This window comes from Anguilla anguilla, chromosome 15 (genome assembly GCF_013347855.1).
Source record: "Anguilla anguilla isolate fAngAng1 chromosome 15, fAngAng1.pri, whole genome shotgun sequence".
NCBI lineage: Eukaryota > Metazoa > Chordata > Actinopteri > Anguilliformes > Anguillidae > Anguilla > Anguilla anguilla.
Window position 1 is genome coordinate 12,326,252 of NC_049215.1, and position 20,856 is coordinate 12,347,107.

The 20,856-nt window shown below is 41.1% G+C and overlaps 2 protein-coding genes and 1 long non-coding RNA gene across 7 annotated transcripts in view; 1 reads left to right on the plus strand and 2 right to left on the minus strand.

The window, feature by feature from the left end:
• LOC118214520 (vang-like protein 1) overlaps positions 1-6,111 on the minus strand; it is a 39,440-nt gene extending 33,329 nt beyond the window's left edge. For 2 of the 4 annotated variants that reach the window (XM_035394536.1, XM_035394534.1), the window contains exon 1: positions 5,896-6,111. The gene's annotated coding sequence lies outside the window, so the exon portion shown is untranslated. The remainder of the gene's footprint in view (positions 1-5,895) is intronic. The other 2 variants (XM_035394535.1, XM_035394537.1) reach the window with 2 other exon arrangements.
• LOC118214521 lies at positions 4,729-12,725 on the plus strand. 2 transcript variants are annotated; one of them, XR_004762640.1, is made up of 3 exons: positions 4,729-5,244; positions 8,902-8,993; positions 12,247-12,725. It is a non-coding gene; the product is annotated as an uncharacterized LOC118214521 (long non-coding RNA). The 2 variants fall into 2 exon arrangements; XR_004762639.1 differs by having other exon boundaries at positions 4,729-5,194.
• A 3,764-nt stretch (positions 12,726-16,489) lies between these two features.
• LOC118213835 (helix-loop-helix protein 2-like) lies at positions 16,490-20,223 on the minus strand. The gene is made up of 2 exons (XM_035393030.1): positions 19,466-20,223; positions 16,490-18,125 (listed from the first exon to the last, which is right to left on the minus strand). The coding sequence occupies exon 2, from the start codon at positions 18,077-18,079 to the stop codon at positions 17,711-17,713; it is 369 nt and encodes a 122-aa protein (XP_035248921.1). The 5' UTR covers positions 18,080-18,125; positions 19,466-20,223; the 3' UTR covers positions 16,490-17,710.
• Positions 20,224-20,856: the final 633 nt, after the last annotated feature.

Genomic DNA, 20,856 nt, shown 5'->3' on the forward strand with positions numbered 1-20,856 from the left:
TAAGAACAGTGGCTTTGTCTCTCTTTATTAGCCTATGTGCCTAAATCTCCCAGCACAGTGCCAGGTGTGCCGCCTAGGGATGCGGGCTTAGCACAGGCGAGTAACAGCGCAGCCGTGAGTAAGCGCACACAAATTTAGCTTTTCAGCGGGCCTCGTCAGTCACGTCAGGCGGAGCACAGCCTTGGACTGGGCGAGCGTTGGTTTCAGGGAGAATTATGACGCGGCTGTCGCTCGGCGCGTTTGAAGACTGCTGGCTCCAGAAGCCGCAGGACCAGGAAAGGTGTGTTCCTGCCCGCGTGTGCGCCCCAGCTCGCGCACGCGCTCACACACGTGCGCGCGGCCGCCGAGAGCGGGCTGACCTAGATCCCGTCTTCCGTTAACCACAGAGGTGGCGTTCCCCCTCGCGGTTACAATTACCGCTCAGAACCATGCTCTTAAAGATCTGTTACGTTCCGAGGGACATTACCCAGTTCACTATTCCCTCAGTGAGACTACAGAAACTCTAAAAAACCTCACTGAGCAAAAGTGTGATTAATGGAGAAACTGGCTGTGTAACCTGGGTAAATGGAGCATATCCCCAGGGCTAGTCCTGTTTGCTTTCAAAACCAGATTCGCCGCTTTGCTTAAAACATCTCTTCGTGCTACATATATGCATCCACGTACGTAAAGCGCCAAGCCCTGTGCTTACTATCAGCCAATGAAAACTACCGATTGCAAATTTTTTAAAAAACAAGATAAAAATACGGACTGGAGATCGAGGAGCACGGAACCGCTCTGAGAAAATATGACAGAATCACAGGTCAAACAAGGACACCGAATTGGCTCAGAAGTGCAATGACAAATAACTTGTGAGAACGGCGACAATAATTAACCCCAAACAGCAGGTGTGACATGGCTCATCTGAAGTGAGCTGATGCAAACATTACCTTTTTAACACCCTGTTCTGATTTATGTGTAACCGCGCTTGTGCTACGCTAAAAAAGAAAAGCCCTTACTGACAGCTACATTACAGGGCGTAAATAAACAGCTGTGTTTTTAGCCCTTCCAGCGAGGGCCGCATGAAAGTTTTATGTGGAGCTCCAGTGGGCCGTGAGGAAGGCAGGCGGAGTTCAGCTGCTCCCTCGCTGTGCCGAGCGGACACATTCGGCTCCCCATCCCCACCCAGCACACGCCACTCGTCCCAGCAGCCGGCCCTTTCAAAGCCGCTGATCGCCGCTGATCGCCACTAAAACGCCGGCTGTCGGAACTCCGTCTCCGTCTGAAACATTAAGATCGTAATCTGCCTTCGTCTTTCCCTCGCAGTGCGGCGGTCCGTCGCCCGGTCCGAGAGCGCGTGGCGCTCACAGCGCCCCCCTCGCTCCGCCAGGCGGGCGGCGGCAGTGCAGGCGGCGTGACGGGGGGGCCGCTGTCTGGGGGCCGTCGGCGATGCGCTTATCTCTGCCCCGCCTCCTCTCGCAGCCTGTTGCTGTATGGGGGAAGCAGCACGAGCGGGCAAATCCTCATGCTGGTCATGTGACTCTCAAAGGCATTTTATGCCGGTCATTTGACTTAGGCACTCCACAGTGGTCATGTGTACGGATTAGTGGGGCTGCAGAGACAGCACTATCTGTGTCTGTATCTGTTCAACAAAAATGTGTGTAATCATTTTCGGAAAAAAGGGGGGTGCGGACGAACTGTCGATGTGGGGGGTGGGGTTTATCTTCATCTTGCACAGTTATTTGTCAAATTAATCTGTCAAAGTGTAACATTTATAGCCTATACAATACATTATCTGTGCTTTTCCAAACAGGGTATTCAGGTTTGGACACACCTCTAGTAAAGAAGCAAGATAATATCAGGGTCTCATAGGTATGAGCTGATACCAGTTTAGAACAAAATTATCGGTAAACTCACAAGTAAACTTTTGGGAATCAGTAGCTCTTTAGACTCATATTCTCTGCTTAAAATAAGCAAGCTGAAATGCTTTGCTGTGCATGTAATAGGATTGGCTACATTTCTCCTTCATAAGTTATGTTGGCTCAGCTACTTCCTCTGAATGTGGAAATTTAATTTGGTTGCAGTTTGCATTTGTGCTTTACGCAGCACAATAGGGTTAGATACCGGTCGGCCCATAGGTGTGAACACAAGCATACGCGCGCACATGCACACACACAAACTCCTACAATAGTTCCGATTTAATGCCCACTTGTAAATAAAATTATTGTAACAGCAACACAATCCATTAGGATTCAAAGAAGAATAGCAAAGCAGAGGACTCATAGTGATATAAACCAAACCCCAATGTCACACTGGGTCAGTAATATATTCTTGCAAACAGAATTGAAAACAAACTAACTGGAGAAAACCACTGAGCCACATTACCATGCAGACAGTGTCGGCACGCAAATGATCACCAGCGATATGAAATTCCAGCAATGTTCTGCAACGTCAACCTCCCGCCCTCTTGTTTATTAGTCTGTAGCAGACGCTGAAGCAGACACAGTGGGTTAGAGCAGAGACAGAAGAGACAGAAAGGAGGGAAGAAACATTTTAGGCACTTAGCAGACGCTCTGATCCACAGCTTACATCCTTTTACCTATGATCCAGACACACAGCTGGATATTCACTGAAGCACACTGGGTTAATTACCTGGCTCACGGGGCACACTGACAGTGCCCCACATCGAACTTACAACCCGGAGAGCTGCAAGCCCAACTCCCTCAGCATTATGCTGGGGTTAGGGATGGGGAAGGAGGACACAGAAAGAGGAAGAGATGACAAAAATATGGATTTCCCACATTCATAAACAGGACAATTCCCTAAAGAATAGGCTATTTATTATGCGAGTATATGTGTGATTGTGCGTGTGTGTTCTATAGGTTATACAGAAGCTAAAGATTCCATAGAACTGTAGTTTGTGCCTTTGGCAAGCAATTAAATAATCGGTGTGTAGAAACTGCATGATTCTGAGGTGTAATGAAAATAACTGCTTTATTAAATAATAAAATCAGGGAAGCTGTAGGCTGCCGACTGGAACTGTAACCCCTGGCACTGGCACAGTCTGGATTTGATACAGACCATATGACCCTTTTATGTAGAGGCTTATATATATATATATATAATTAAAACCAGTTACTATAGATCATTGTTACATTGCTGTGACTCTGTGCTGTTTGGTGTGGTGCGCTCCTGTTCAGAGCGGAGTGAAAAACAGAAGAAGATGGACAAAGCGTTCAGCGGCAGCTCACGCTGGTGTGAAAAGCAGGGACTGGTGTTAAACCCATTTCTTTCGCTCACACATCTCACAGATTCCTTCTTCGCACATTTTAGTTCAGTAATACACATTTCTTCATACGTCACACATAACAATAAGCAGTTACAGACAGCGAGACAGACAGCCACAGGTACTCACAGACAGTCACTGACACTCACAGACAGCCACAGGTACTCACAGACAGTCATTGACACTCACAGACAGGCACAGGTACTCAGACAGTCCAAGATAATCATAGACACTCACAGATAGCCAAGCACATTCAGCGAAGGTCACAGACAGTAACATCAGTATAAGAGTACTTTACATGCATCACACATCCCTGTGGCTGCAGTGTGCAGATCATTTTAAAAGGCAGGGCGTGCAGCAGGTGGGCGTTAAAACCTGAAGGAGACATTACCCCCATGATAGGTTTTCCTAATCTTATTAAGGCGGATTGTGGCCATGCTGATGAAAGCAGACAAACACCTGTAATGAATTATTCATAGTGACGGCATTGTTGAGGGTGTCGTTTTCATGCTGGGGATAGTCTTCTGATCATTGTACATGTACAATGAGAAATTTCAGAGAGAACCCAATTCCCACCATCCCGACAGAACCACAAGCCCAAAGCCAGATCAGCGCTCACTAACTGAACGAGCGTTCACCAGAAGGAGGCGCTGGTAGGCCTAGCCTGCTGACAGTGAACGTGTGCTAGACAGCTCTGAAGGCCAATACACACAAGCAGTGCCCTGCTCCATTCTGGCACATGATGGTCCTTCTTTCATCCAGTTATCCTCAATTCAAACAGCCCGATAATGAAAACAGTTCAAAACAGTACTAAAGGCAGAAAAGGACCACAGATGATTTAGCTTTTTGGTGAGATGACAAAATGTAAAAAGTCTAGATAGGCTATGTGCTGAATTTAAATGAGGCCAATGGCTTTACCCCGTGGCCTTGCTGCAATCCCTGGTGTGCAGGGGTCTGTGAGTGTGTGTAGACTGATAAGATTGCCCTGACAATATGGCCTGCAGCACTCAGTCACATGACTGTGATAAAATTTACTCCCTAAGTATTCATTGCACTTTTAAAAACTAAAAATGTAGCTAAAGCACAAGATGATTAGTCAAAAAAAATGTAATGAAACCATGACAGCTGAAAATGAAATCACATCTTCGGGAATCAATGATTCAGCTACTGGAATTTGATACGGTGTGGGTGTGTCAGTGTGAGATAAAAGAATCAGCCAAGCTTTTAAATAACGTATAACATACACTATCGTTTCACCTTCAAAATCAACACGGCATGCAGCTGACACGATCTGTGTATATCAAATGCAAGGCCTCTCGCGCTTTAAAGAGCGGGCTGTGGGCAAACGCTATCGCTCCAGAATCTACAAAGGCATTCAATGATCTACAAAAGGGCAACCGGAAAACTGTCCTGGGACCTGATTAGCATGTAGAGGGCCCTCCACTACCTAATCCATTGATGTTCAATTAAATGAAAAAGAAATTTCCGTCCAACGGGCAGAATAGAATATTCTCACATTCAGGGAATTTCTCATGGGAAACTTAACTTGACAACACATAGTTTTACTAAGCATTAATGTTTATTATATAAACGGAGTATATTTATACACAATTAATATTTATTCAACACTGTTTGCATGTTGTTAAACTTTTATAATATTTACAAATGTCTAACCGTAACCATTTTGTTATCGTAAAGAAAGTGCTGGAGAGCAACGCATATTCACAAGTAGCCTTTTTCGGTACATATTTATTGGAGAGTATGGATGTTAAAAGTAAATTGCCTTGCTGCCGCTTATGCTACCTGCAGCCTACCCTACTGCATCCCAAATGGCCGACCGAAGTAGGAAACTCCCTGGTTTGTTTGGGCCTCGACAGCCCTGCCCTGTACATGGGAACTATCAGGCAACAAAACTCTTCTCCAGAACAACCGGTAAGGACAGGAGGAAATGCATACGAAACAATGAAACTGTCACCAAACGAGTAAGTTGAGCATGGCGTTTCGAAAAATGAAATGGGCTATACAAACATACAGCGTTATTCCAAAGAGTCCAATTCACCGATTTTGATCCAGCGCGTGGAAATGCGGCATTATAACACACCGTACGGAGTCCACATAAATTTAAGTTCTCCAAGAATACGATTTATAAGAATCAAACAGTCTTTCGTTCGTTCCTCCATGAAGCAGTAAGTAATAAAACAAATCAGAAGAACAGGGTTGTGCAGCTGGTGGGAGAAAAAACATATTGGCTAATTAGTTTAAATTTAGCTAATTGGTGCATGCATATAGTGAGTGGTAGCATACGTAGCTAGCTAGATTGCTAGTTAGCCTGCTGCATAGCCATTCCCATTGAGTTTGGGACAATTTACATTACGCTCCACCAATTTTCACCGTATCAGTTCTTCGCGTTTCAAAAGAATAGTAGCCTGATCCATAGATAATATCACTAAACACGAATATGGTTATCAGGAAGTTATGTTTCAACACGGGGAATACAAAAACACAAAACAACAGCCGACCAACCCTTTTAAGCGAAAGAGAAAAAAAAAATCATAAAGCTGCAACGAGAACTTTACATTGGCATTTCTACATTGAACGGCGTTCACAATTAAGATAACAATGACTACACTTACCGACGACGAAGTAGGCCAACATAAACTCTGAGGAAATGTGGAAATCCTTAACTACCTAAACATTTCAGTAAGGTAACATTCCCACGGATGGATCTCGCGTACACATTTACATTTAGAAGCTGAGCGGATAGTAGGCTACACACTAACCCGGATAAGAGCTGGAGGATTCCCTCGTACAGCAAAGGCATGGGGGGCTGCACTTTCCGTGGATCTCGCGGAAAAGGTGTAGTACGCGCAGATCGCGCTAGGGGGGAAAACGCTGGTTGTAAACGCTATGTGTTAATGACTTGCAAGCGGTATTAACGTCGCTCCCACAAAAAAATGTTTCCTACTTAGTATTTGATATGATTTGTTACGTTATTTAATAATTATTTACATTATTATACTCAAAATTCATCCAAGGATTTTATGTATTATCTAATTTTTTCTTATTTCCTCATCACCCAATAATGCTTCTACTGGGCAGTTTGCCATTAACATTAGCTCAATATCTTTCCACCTGGCTTGATAACTTGGGTTGCAAGAATTAATCAAGGGCCTAATCTGTGCTGCATAAAAATAATCTTTCAAATTTGGTAAGGATTATCCTCCCTTCTCCTTTGGAAATTGTAATGTTCTGACTCTTATTCTTGGTTAATCTTCGATAATGTTGGGGTGTCCCTTGGTAAATGTACTCCCAGATACAGCATTTCAGTGATTTTTAATCCCACTTCAGTTTATAATTAATTTTAAATCAGTTTGGGGGTTCATAATTGATCATTTAAACTTGAGTCTCTTGGGCATTCAGTGTATAACCTGCCAATGGGCCAAAACCATCTAGAAACTTCATAAATTCTGAAAAGAAGTGAGTGGGGTCCTCTAAATATAGGAGTGCATCATCTGCATATAATGCAATCTTGCAGCATGGTCCTTCCCGTGAATATTATTATTATTATTATTATTATTATTATTATTTTTGCATCTCATTCTATTGTAGCCACTGGGCCAGTAGCTCTATAGCTACAAAAGGCAAAAAGAAGGTAGACTTGGGGACACCTTTCTGTCGTCCTTTGTTCTAAGAAAATACTGTCTGACAGTTAACCATTAAGTTTAATTCATGCTATTGTGTTTTTTTAATATTTATATATATTACTTGAATACTTTTAATTACCTCTTGATGGAAATCAAATTCACTTAAAACTTCATATAAATAATTCCAGCTGACCAAATCAAAAGCATTTTCTGCATCTAAGCTCACCAAGGCTGCTTTCAAATTGTTGTTTTCGAAATGGCTGATGATATGCAATGTGTGCCATATATCATAATGGTCCTGTCTGAGTTGAATGAAATCCAATTGATCATTATGAATGAACTGGGGGAGAATCTTCTCAATTCTCTTTGATAGCTGTGTACAATTTATAATCTACATTAAGAACCGAAATGGGTCTAAACAATCCACAGTCCAATCTATTCTTTCCTTCTTTAGGAAAAACAGAAATAATGGCCTGTCTCTATGATGGGGGGGATTTTCCCCTCCCATAATGCTGAATTACAAGCAAAAAGAAAAGTTGGCACCAGCTCAGTTCGAAAAGTTTTATGCTATTCTGACTTAGACCTGTCGGTACCAGACGATTTATTTGCCTTGAGTCTAGTAATTGCTGCCATAAATTCCTCAGGGGTCATTGCTGCCTTTTTTGTACTATTTCGCCCTTCTGTAAGGACAGGTAAATGCAGGGACTCAAGAAAGGCTTCCGTCTGTTGCTCTCTTTCTGCTTGTGGTTGTGTATACAGCTTTTTATAGTATGTATTAAAAGCAGTCTGAATATCTTTCCATTTATATGTAACCACCCCATTAGTGTTTGGGTCCTAGTATTAATGTTGTATTTTGTATATAGTTTTTTTCCATCTGTTGTTTTTGTAATTCTCTCACTAATAATTTTGTTGAATTGACCAGGCCTCGTAGTATTGTATTAATTATAATTAATTAAAATGATATATCATTAAACTTATATCATTTTATGTATATGTGAAATAATTGTCCCTATACGAGGACATAGCTTCCTGTTCAAAGCCATTGCTTATTTTCCATAGTTATCAGGTGCAACTAGTTGCAAACAGCAAGAAGAAATAAAAAACGCACGCAAAAACATGGGCCAGGTCTCAGGAGGCTATTCAGCGCATCTAATTGATGTTTAAATTGGTGCGAAAGGAAGTGCTTTTAAGCTCAGAGGCCAGGAGCTCTGGAGAGCTATGACAGTCCTCTGAAGTGGAAGCAGCAGCTTGTGTAGAATGTGAATGGAGAGTGTTTGGGGGGGGGTGGGGGGGGCTCGGTCAGAGAGAGCGGGTTGAAGTGTGTGTGTGTGGGGGGGGGGGGGGTGGTCTGGCATTTTCACAGAATTTCTGCTGCCAGCATTTCTATTCTCAGCCAAAGAGCGATGGGAGAAGACAAAATTGTATTTGTTTTAATTGCATTTTTATGAGTTTGATCGCTAGCATTTGGCTGCATTTTCTTCTGCACCAAAATGCAGAATTTAGTGAAAGAAAGCCAGCAGTGATTTATCACCTTGGCCTTAAACAGGCACTATCAGCACACGGCTCCAGACTCCCGCATTAAAGCCAATGGCAGAGGAAACGCAGGAGCTGTCGCCTGTGTGACGTGCTTTTATGAGTGATGGAGTGGAGCATCTGAGCGTCTCCGCCTGGTTTGTCCATCAATACCTCCCATCCTCTGTACAGGGGGGCACTCCCCTCTCTTTCCCAGAGGTCTGAAACTCATAAATGTAACACTGATGCTTTGGCTAGTTGGTTGACTTGTTTTGCAGTGCATTGGTCTGGATTATGTTTGAGTTTGCTCAGTGTGTGGCCAAGGTCATTCCCTTAAGGTATGCACCTGGGTTATTAAAGAATATGCCATTTTATTCAACATTTAATCATAAGAGCCCTCCCTGAAGTCGTGCTTAAAACTTGGTTAGACTTCAGGAATTTGTTTAGTGTGATATACATTTAACACGTTTTGTGTTTACACAGGTTCCATTTGACCATCCATCTATCCATCATCTATACCCGCTCATTCCTGCTCAGGCTTACGGGAGCCTATCCCAGCATGTATTGGGCAAGAGGTAAGAATGCACCCTGGACAGGTTGCCAATCACAGGGCACTCTGTTCACCACATCACCATGCCGCCCCTCCCTTGACAAATATTACAATAATAGCGGAAATCAGGAAGGGGACAAATACTTTTTCACAGGACTATACACACACACACGCACATTTAGTAAAAAATTATTCACAGCCTATGCTATGAGGCACATTGTGAGAGGGGTCTATTGAGATGCTCTGTTCTGCTCCACTGTTTTGTAGCAGTGCCTGGAGGCCCTTGTATACCCTTAGGCAGACATGATTAAAAACCTACAAAATGTTGTAACTAAACACATAAAACTGTCCCAGCTTTGCTCTTACCCCAACATGATATCTTCAGATGTGCATGCTGAATGGAAAATCTCATTAAAGCATGTTACAGTAAAGGGTTGTGTCAGATCATTCACCTCCAATACATGTGTATCAGCACTGGTGTTCATATTGCACAGCGCAGACCTTAAGAGAGACAAGGCACTAAGTCCTGCAGCTCCACTGCTCTGTTTATTTAAATGCTCAAACTAAATCTGTACTTGACATCAAGTCTGCACGCTTCCCACTCAGGCTGGCCTAAATTGAGTGGAATGCTTTTATTCGGTCAGGTGTATTTGACAGTAGGCCTCTGGTTCAGAGGAATGTAAATATGTGTTCATCTTCAGGCTTGAATGTGTTCTGCAGATAGCCAAATCATCCTCTCTGTCAGCCAGAATGCCCTTACAACATATATCAGCCTAATGTGCAGATAAAGACAACACTAAAATAAAATGTGTACGAAACAGGCAGTAATCCAACAGTTCAGGGGTCACTCAGAAACCTCCAATAAAATGGTTCTAATTTCATATTCACTCAGCGTATTAAGACGTATTAAAGATGTTTTCCAGCACTAAGGTATCTGTTTTGCGTTATTTTCTCCTGTTTCTTAATAAATAGAACTGAGAAAGACTGAAGACCTACAATCTGACAATGGAAATTTCCTCTGAAGCACCTATAAACAACTATGGCAAATTTTGGTTCTAATACATTGCCGTGCCAATGTCACAGTTCATTGTGTAATGGTTCACATTGTATGCAGGATAAACAGTACTATAAATATCAAGGTTTATAGATGTATAGCCAGACATGCGTAGAGTAGGAGGTGTGGGGTGGGGTGGGGGTGGGGGGGGGCAGTGAGGCTCTGGGTGCCTGAGCACCTGCCCCTTTCGTGTAAAGTGTTCAATATGTTCAATGTTGATTTGATTTTATATATATATATATATATATATATATATATATATATATATTTTTTTTTTTTTTTTTTTTTTTCTCATTATTATTATGTATGTTGCTGTCATTCATTTTCATTCATTTTGGTAAAATATATTCTGAACAATATATTTTAGACAGATGCGCCCTTTTCTCACTTTGAGCACCTGCCCCTAAAAAGGTCTCTGCACAGATCTACTTAGCAGCCGCAGATACCTCAGTTGGTTCGGTATTGGTTAATGTTTAATGTTCATATTATGTGATATGGCTGATATACAATCGACAGCGCTGGATTTTATTTTGCCCTTTTCCCTCTTATAGGAAAGCATAGTGCTCCCCCTGCAGTCACAGCTGTGTACACCCATAACATTGCACGGATAGGTGTGGAATCCAGTTGTTAGGATTTGCTTTCTTGAAATATTGGCCAATATGTACATCAGCCTATATCTTCTAATTTATTGTAACTGTGCCACAACATGCAACTATACCTTTTATAATATAGTTAGACAGCATCTATACATGCTTAATATTGAATAGTTTCCTCTAAAATACACCTCCCTCTAAAATACACCAGGCACACTCAAATATTATTAGCATGCTATCTCTTACGCAAAAGTAGGATGCAGTGAAATAAAAACGAATTGTACTTACAGCAAGTGACCCGTTGTAGTAACGGTTGATCTGGTATCCTGTACTATGCGACCGACAGAGGGCAACCGTATAACGCCTAAACGGAGCATATGCTTCAAGACTGGACTAGAGCGCTGTTTCTTTCCTACGATATTGGGGAGGATTTATATCACCGGTGCACACGCTTGTCAAGTTGTCAGTTAAATTTTCTATTTTCATTACTTTAAATAAATTAATCTGGTTTTCGTTCTCAAGTTCTGTTTTACCCTTGTTTTTCGTCGAAGCTTTTTGTTGGGCTACTGCAAGCACAACTAACAGAAATTACTGTTTATTTTTGGAGCCCTCGATGCTGTTATAGCCAAATAATTAGGTGTAAATTCCATATGCATAACTGAGCTAATTTGGTATTTTAAAAACATCTTCCAGTTGCAATCAGTTCATCAAATTGAAATACATAGCCTACTCTGTAAACTCGGCTCATCTAATCTGCAAATAATTAAGCCTACTCGGTGTCTGTTGTCAAAACATTTAATGTGGGCCTGCTAATTAATACAATCAGCCGAGGCACTTATTCGGATGAGCGGTGAAACGGTTTTGTGTAATAAGAAAAAGGCACGGCTGCAGACTAAGTTTTGCCAAGAATAGTTAATCGTTAACCTTACAAGTTCACATGAAATATTTTTTGTATCACTTAATCGAGCATGGACATTGCTGAACAGACTTTACACCGACATCTATGACAGCCGTACGACTATGCTTCAGAATAAATTACAGTTAAGTAAAATTGATCCAAGTGAAAATATCACCGTTAGAAGTGTGCCGAACACGCTCTTTCACGTGAATGCACGCTCCAGGAGCGAGCGAGAAGCGCAATCGAATTCTGTTCATTGGTTTTACAATGCACGGAGGAAACTGAGGTGCAGATGGTCCCTATTGAATATGCAAGATGGGCTCGAGAGATCATTGAATTTGGGTGTCCGCGAGATGGATGGGTACCTCCCTGTAGACTCCAGTGGGGGGTGGGGGTGGGGGGCACTGAAAATGAAGAAAACGTGAAAAGAAATACACTACATTGTATGGGACCACACGCGGAAACTCACGCACGCGCACACGCACACACATCAAAGGCCATTTTTTAACAACCACAGGTTCAGGCACCCATATAAAGTGTTGTCAGTCTGTTGGTATAGGCTACAGATGGTTATTGCCGGAGTCTGAATGTGACGGGACTATCGAGCACCAACATGTTGTATGGAGTGTGCCGGCTACAATGTGAGAGTTAATGAGAACAGACTGACTCTTTTTTCTTTTTCAATTTCTCCATTCTCCCCTCTCTCTCCGCTCGGCACATATCCATCTGTTAGAGACAAAGGGCCAGGAGCCGGAGCGAGCCGGGTCCCTGCTGGTGAAGTGTGCAGGAATAATGCAGCCATCTCCACTGCTGCATTACAACACATGGACCTGCCTTTGTGCTGTAAATCCAACAGAACACACACACGCACTCTCTCTCTCTCTCTCTCTCTCTCACACACACAAACACACACACACAGGCTCTGTTCATTCTGCACCTCCATATCAGCACAGTGCCCAGAAGGAGGGGGACATTCTAAACCATTGTAATAATGATGGTGAATGAAGAGAAGACATTAACACAGGACACTCCTCAGTACTTCTGATGTTCCTTCATAAGGAAGTGTTTGGTTGTTTCATTATGAAATGGATTATATTGTATATGGTGTGCTGCAGCCTCTTAGGCAGGACTCTGTAAAAAAAGAGATTATTATCTAAATGGATCTCACCTGGAAAAATAGTGGATGAATAAAAATAAATACGAATGATCATACACATGCATCCTGGGGCTTTTTCCGTGCATGTGCCTTGATCACAGACTCATTTTCTAAGGGTACATATCTGGGATATAACCTTAAGGATATAAATAAATCAAAACCACATCGGGGTTTTTATGGCCAGACCTTGAATACTTAGTAATGATTAAGGAGGGTTTCCATAATAACCCATCCCAGCTGTATAATAACCCACCCTGGCTGTATAATAACCCATCCCCACTGTATAATAACCCAGCCCCGTTGAATGCAGGGAGCATATGGTCCCTTGTAGTCCTATGCCATTACATAATCCTGTGTGAAAGGCAGGCAATATGGGCCGTTCTCACTCACAAATGCACGCGCGTGCTGCGCTCAGCGCTCACCCGCTAACGCTTCTGCCCCTCTCGGCCATATAAAGAGCACACTGAAGGGAAACAGCAGAGGGAATGAGAGATGCAATAAAGCTCCCCGTGCCCCTGCCAAACATGCAGGGAAGGCCGGTGGTGAGGAGCCATGAGTACAGGGGCAGAGATTGAATGTTGAAATTTTCTTAAAATGTTGGGATTGTTTGATCGTGAAAGAAAGCTACCGCTTAAAGAAGCAATCACATGAATGCTCTGCACATGTTGGTGATTGCACAAAAAAGGCACTGATGCAAGTTTGTACGGTAGATCTCCCATGCCTGGAGAAAATGCAAATCGAGAGCTCCAGAAATTCTGCATGGCAGCATACATGAATCGAAAAGCAAGAGAGTACAGGTCTCCATCTCTTACGGCTGTTTGGAAGGCTTTCTAAAAAAAAGACTTGGAGGGAATCAGCACAGTACCTGCAGACAGACAGGACAGACTCCCAGACAGCTGCCAGCCTGGATGATGAATGCAGCTGGAATTGGACTGTTAGAGAGAGGAGACCTTGGGCAGAATATGTCTGACAAAAGATGCATCTCTCCTGCTACAGAGAGACATGAATAGAAATGCAGCCTGGCCTTGCACTCCTGGCTCAGTGGCCACCTGAGGACGACGAGGCTGCCTCTGGGTGCATGGGCGCCACAATACACAGCTGAGCTTCACTCCCCCGTTGCATTATGGGAACGTGTGCGCCAAGAGTTCACCCACTTTGTCCTTGTGCTGTTCAGCAAGGCTTCACTCTGCTGGCCCTCCTTGTGTCTGTTCATTTCTGGGGGGGGGGGGGGGGGGGTGTCACACAATGATTCTCAGGTCAGTACTGTACCCCACTCTCCAACCTGTCAATCAAGTCTCATCACCTCTGTGACAGGGAGCAAATTATTAACTGGATAGGAGGCAACATGTTACAGACTTAAAAATGTGTGTCGCTATTTCAATTCTCCAATCGAGAACATAAGAATACATTATGACGAGAGCAGGGCATTCAGTCAATCTAAGCTCATTGTTAGAAAGCATCCATCACTGCGTCAAGTCTGGACATGAACACCTTTGACTTTGACTTGTTTTCAAGTGAGTGTAATAAATGATAGTTCTGAATGACTTTAACCACTTTCGTTTCAAGACAGCTGACCGTGTGACATTCTGTAAGTGATAGATTAAATGAATGCCTGTATTCTTATGTTCAATGAGCTTGACTTTAAATCTTCAGTTTTAGGAAACACCATTCACAGAAGACATTTTAAACAAGAGAATGGTATGGCAATCTTTAAGGAAGATTGAGTTGACTTGGTAAAGCCGCAGGAGTGTTCTTGCAGTTCCATCCAGACCCCCCTTTCTTTTAAAAAGGAACCTGAATTTTGATACCATCAGAGATGAGTGTAGGTGCTGCGGGTTTACCTGTACCAAACATTCATTCTCAGCCGTACATTCATTTCGTGAACATAATTTTTATTTGAGCCAATAAAGTTTCCTCCCAGAAAGAGAAAAACTCCACTGACCGTCTCCAGCTGAGCTGCACCCCTGTGGGAGAGAAGTCTCGGCACAATCAAATGCATTAAAATGAGCGCCAAAATGCCATGTTGATTCTGTGGAAATTATCTAAGGCATTACAGCAGCCAAGGAACACCAGACTAACTACTACAAACTAACATCAGAACAAGAGTTAGGAAAAATGAACGATACGACATTAATGGTAATCTACAGTAGCCTTGGGAGTAGCCTAGCCTCCTATATCGTTTCATATATTTTCATATGTTTTATTAATAATGGCACCGACGAGACCTTCATATTTTGAAGTTCATTCATATATTTTAAAAGAAATACTTTGCTGCGCACGTTTAACGAGAGATGTAGCTGCGCGTTCGATATGTTTAAGCAAAATGCCGTCTGCTTATGCCGAATATTTTTTTCGGGCATCTGATCTCAGAGTGAAAATAATTTGCCTCCGGCATGAAACACGGTATATTTTTAAAAGTAAGTTTTAATTGGCGGTTTTCAGTGATCAGTAGACATATTTATGTTAGACCCCATATTAAAAATGTTATATCCTTGATATGTTGGCCTGTTTCGATTATACTTGTTCAAACTACATTGTATTTAATATGAATATCAATATTAATACTCGCATTAACAGCCTATCTCATTAAACTGTTTGAAAATATGCAATGGTTTCGCAATCGGCAATATTGCATGGCTGTTTTTCCTTGGTCATAAATTTCCATCTCTCCACTTTCTCTATGTCTTTCTTTCCCACGGGAGGTGCCAGACGGCCAGTAATTTGGTTGTCTTGGCTCGTCTGGAGTAACACCTGCCCTCTCTCTAGGGAAAGCGCCTTTCAGCCAAATGCGAGTAGGAACAGCGAACGCATGCATAGCAAAACCTCTCTCGCACAAGAGACCTGGACTGACCAGACGCTCCCTATAAAGAAAATTCGCTCATCCACTACCAGGGTTTTATATCGACAGGCACGTAAAACGAATTGACGTCACATATGCCCACCGTTTGTTCGCTATGACAAGGAGTGTTAAGCGAGAACGATTGGGGCTGATTTAAGATTGCACCACTCATTACCCGTACAAAGATGTGGCATCTGTCGTGTTAAAATCTGACATATTTAAGGAGCGCTTCTTTTAATTTTAAACAAGCTGCTGAAAAAAAAAACATTTATTATATATTACCAATTCCTTCAACACAAACTTCTGGCCCACATAGATGTAGCCTACGTAATATTTTCCAGTTAATAGTTGAAATAAATCAACAATGTTTTACAGTTTATTGCAATCTAATAGTGAATATGCACTAGACCTATTGATTTCTTAAGCCGTGTGACATCTGATACATGTGTTGGCTAATTCACCTTTCCCGACACTTTCAGGTAATGGACAGAAATCAGAAATTCAAATGATACGTTTTTTTAAAATATTTATTTCTGCAAACAATTCACTATTAAAATATGAAAAACTGTGTTCGTTAGAAAACAGCGTATTATAGCTACTCAACTACAAAAAAATAGGCCTATGCTATAAAGTAACGAAGACACGGTCCGACCCTGAAAGACAAATCTTTGGATAGCGGATATGTACTTTTCCTCACTATACATTTATATATATATAGGCTATATAAAATCAATCATTGAATTAAGCCCAATGCAGAGACACATACATAATCAAAACAATAAAATTCAGAAAATTAAATAAATTATAATAGGCTTATGATAATAATAGGCTAATGTTTCATATCATTTTTGGTTGCAGCAAAGGATATGTCCCTTGGAATTTACTGTGATGTCATCCTAATATATGGAGACCATGTTGTAAATTACAGTTCTTGCAGTTGATAGTAATGTACGTACTACTTTAATCAGAATGAAGGGTGTATTTTATGTGCGTGTTTAATTGCATTTCCCTCAGTTGTATTAATTCAAATAGGTCTACTTATTTAAATGAAAAATAAACTATAAAAATATCGGCCATCCACAGTGTATAACAATTCCAAGCAACCATCCCTTTAACACTCTTTTAAATTAATTAATAAGGAAGTTGATACAAATACATCTAAGGTGAAGTGCTTCTGGTTGCCAAACATGAAATAGATTATCAACATAACAGATTGTTTGACGTACAACCCATTTACAAAATACCCATAACAACAAAAAATCACTGAAAAGTGCAATTGAAGAGCAACAACATCACTCATCGTCCAACACCACGGTCTAAAGAATAAATAATTATACATGAGTAATTATACATACATTTACACGTAAACAGCGGACATTGATCTGTAGACACTGTCACGATAAATAGATAAATACATTAAATAAATATTGATAAAATAACAATTACATAAATAAGTACAGAAACAAACAAATAAATAAATAAATACAAATAAATTAATGTGTTAAAAAAATTAAGGTCATAATTTGACATCTCTAGGTAGTGGCACTTATCCATTTTATTTTTTCTTTCCCTTTTATATACGGTTCTTATTAAGCAGCTGTTATTTGATTTGACTTAAGGTTAAAGACTTTCCAAAGAGGGCTTTCTTTAGCTCATTTAAGTCACTTTCAGTGTCGCGTAATCCACCGCCATATAAGATTTGCCATCGCTGTTGAAATAGTGTAGGCTACAAATATTTTTGATCGTTTTCGTTGGAATTTGTCTTTGACAGACGATTTTGTCTTTGACAATAATGTAGGTCTTTTTAAAATGAACTTTGCCCCTGTCCATATGACATTATTGCATTCCTGTTAAACGACTCAAAGACACGTTACAATTGTTGCACAGCACCATCAAGCCGTTTAGCGACTGTTTGGAGCAGAAGAGGGGGACTATGTAGGCTATGCTCTCAGCAACACCGCCTGTTTATTTATTTCATTTTATTTGAATATCAGTTTAGCTAATTACTATATTCATGGCTAATGGCAGGTTCCAAGTTCTTTAGACCTCCACCATATGCCTTTTTCGAAGGCCAATTTATCATGGTTAATAGCATTAATATTAGCAGCACCGTGATTCTTCAGGGCTTCCCAATTACCACTTTTCACTTTTAAGAAAATGGAATTTGATCTCACGTTTCCCCCTTTACGCCCAGTCCGTTCTCTAAACATCCAATACGTGATTTAGATATGAGATGTAGCAAATTGCAAGCCTGAGGATTTCGATCTTGGAAAGCTTCTTGTCTGGTGGTAAAGTTGGCAACAGCTTCCTCAGTTCGGCGAAAGCCACGTTGAATGCCTCGACTCGGATGCGCTCTCGGGTGGCGTGAGCAGAGCGGTACTTGGCTGTCGCGCGCCGTCTCCTTCGCTTCTCCTCCCTGCTGAGACCCTGTGGCGCGAGAGTCCTTGTCTTCCCCTCACCTTCCATCGGCTCGTCTGAGACGCAGCCAATTTTGATGTCATTCAATACCGATTCAGCGTCGGACTGGCCCCATGGCAGGTCGGAGTCAGGTTGGTCTGGACTCAGCATCATTTTCAGTTTTTTTTCTTAACAGTGCTTCAGTATCAAGTGGAAAGCGCTGAAACAGAAACAGAGGCACAGCTATTACTGCACGCTGAGGAAGAAGCGATTCCCATTTACAGAGGCAGACCCTAATTAACAGGCCATGCTCTGATGAATCACCAGGTTAGTGTCGTCCCAAGTTTTCCTAAATTGGAAAAAAGTTTCGATGTCTTTAAGATGTAGCTGCACATTACCATCGGTAGCAATCCAATCAATTTGATATATTAAGCTCTAGAGCGCAATATCTAGATTTATACTCTTAGAATGCGGTCTAAGAAGGGTTTCCAAACAGTTTTCAAGCTATTTTCTCTGTAATTCAAGATATGAAGAAGCACATCATTCTCGGCTACTTAGCGGCGCAGCACTATTCTATTTCGGCAAAGTAGCCTACCACAAACAAGTCAATAAAGAAGTGAAATTCATAAGATTTTAATAACTGAAATAAATTAATTGGAATGCAGATTGAAACAAAAACTGCAATAGGATACCCAAGTAAAAAAAATAACATGCCGATGTATACTAGAAGTATATTTTAGTGTAGCCTACTTCAGCATAACTGAGGTATAATTAAAGTTTAAATTATATTGAAGTATACTATTTATCACATGGGTATCAACAAGGTGAAATCAAAATGGCATCGTTGCGGGCTAGTTTTCTCACATTGACTTCAATTTCCTGATTAATTTGTTTGGTTATCAACTGTATATTTTCACCTCGTTTATACATATGCATACTTCACAGCTTCGCAGATCTTATAATAATGTATAATTTTTTACTACATCCTATTGTCCAGTAGCCTACTTACTGTTATCTAGAGCCCCATCACCAAGAGTGACATACGTTAAATAACTAGCGATCGAAATTGAAATAAAGTATTGTCAGAATTTGGAATTCATCTTCACAGATGACCATCTGTCACTCTAACCAAATCTAGTTATCTCGCAGTCTGACACCGTGGCACGCGGCACGGCACTAAAATATGCAGCTATACAGAGAACACGCAGAAGCGTTAGTATCAATCTGTTGCACTAGGCACAAAAATACTGCCCCTGAAACAGGGTTATAATTTCAATTTAATGCAAACATAATTTCCCCAAATGAAATAATATAAGACCACTCGCATCTCTCAGATTTGCATGCATCAATATTAATATTGGAATGTCTTCAAACAAATATTTGAATATTTTTTTTTCGTTTTTGTATACATTTTAAGATATTATTAACATTTTAAGTGTAACATTGTAAGACATCACAATGTTGTAACTTAAAAATAATTGCACAATTATTGAAAATAAAATTTCACAAAAATAGCTTAATCAAGCAATGTGTTGGCATAGGCCCCTTTTTAAAACTTACCTTGCGGTGTCAATAAACTTCAGCTGTAGGTCCTCGATGTCCTTTTGAAGAGTTACGTGCACGACAGCTCTCACCACAAAATATTCTCTCTTTGGTTCATTTTATAGAAAACATTCTCCTCTCCAATCCTGTTCGTCCTTTGCATTCATTTATTCAAACTATGAAAGCAATTTCCCTCAGACGCCAGTAGGCTATGATACTGTAACAAGATAAATTATTCCAAGCAACTGGTTCCTTTCTCAAATTTTTAACTGAATTGCAATATTTTTGTTTAAAAATCTGCGATGCATGGAGTTGTTTTTTGTGTTGTTTTTTGTTTAGTCTTTCAAGATAGAGACATGTCCATGCATGAGTAAAAATAAATGAACGTAAACAAATAAGGAGAGAGCAGTGTAGTTAATGCTATTCGAAGATAAAATCTTGTGACAGTGGTGCCTCGTGACCCCCAGTAAGAAAACAATAGATCGTGTGCAGATAGGATCGAGGAGCTCGAGCAGAGATTTCTCCGGTCGTCTTGTGGGAGATGGTGATGAGAATAAAATCCCTCTTATATCGAGCTCACCAAGAGCTACACTCTGATGGAACAGCAGATAACAAATCCCAGTCCTCTCTTCGCTTCTCTCTTCCCAGTGTTGTCAAACCAAGTTGATGGTAGCCTACTGGAGATGAGATTAAACGACGGCTCCTAATAAACCAATGACGGAGTAACGGAGGAACGGGGTAATTTTGTGGGATCGTATTGTCTGTCTCTCCTTCGACCACCCCCTTCCTGCACACAACCCACCCCACCCTCCACCCCCATCCTCGACACACACACACACACACACACACACCTCTCCTCTCCTGGGTAGGCTATACCTCCGTGACGGATGGTGCACCGGATACGAACTGCGAATGAGATGAATTTTCTTTATCTTATTTGGCAATGAATCGGAATTTAATGAGTAAGCCTTAGATAGAGGTTCTGGGCAACATGTCACTTAATTGGCTTTGACATCTGTCACGATGCACACGTTTTCTCAAAGAGACAAAAGACCTATGAGAAAAATAAAGCAAATGTAAGCTACCGAACCTTATTTCTTTTTCAAAATAACGAACAGCTTCACCAAAATGTGTAAAGACGACGAATTATTATTATTATTATTATTATTATTATTATTATTATTATTATTATTATTATTATTATTATTATCATTATCATCATTGTTATTAGTTTTATAGCCTACCCTAATAGTATTGTACAATATTAGGCTACTATTTGTATAGGCCTACTATAACAGGCTAGTAATAGAAGTTGGAACAGCAGCAGCAGCGTTCTAGAAAGTCACGTGTAGTAACTTAAATGCAGTAGTGTTATATTAATAAGATTAAGAATGCGAACGATTGAAACT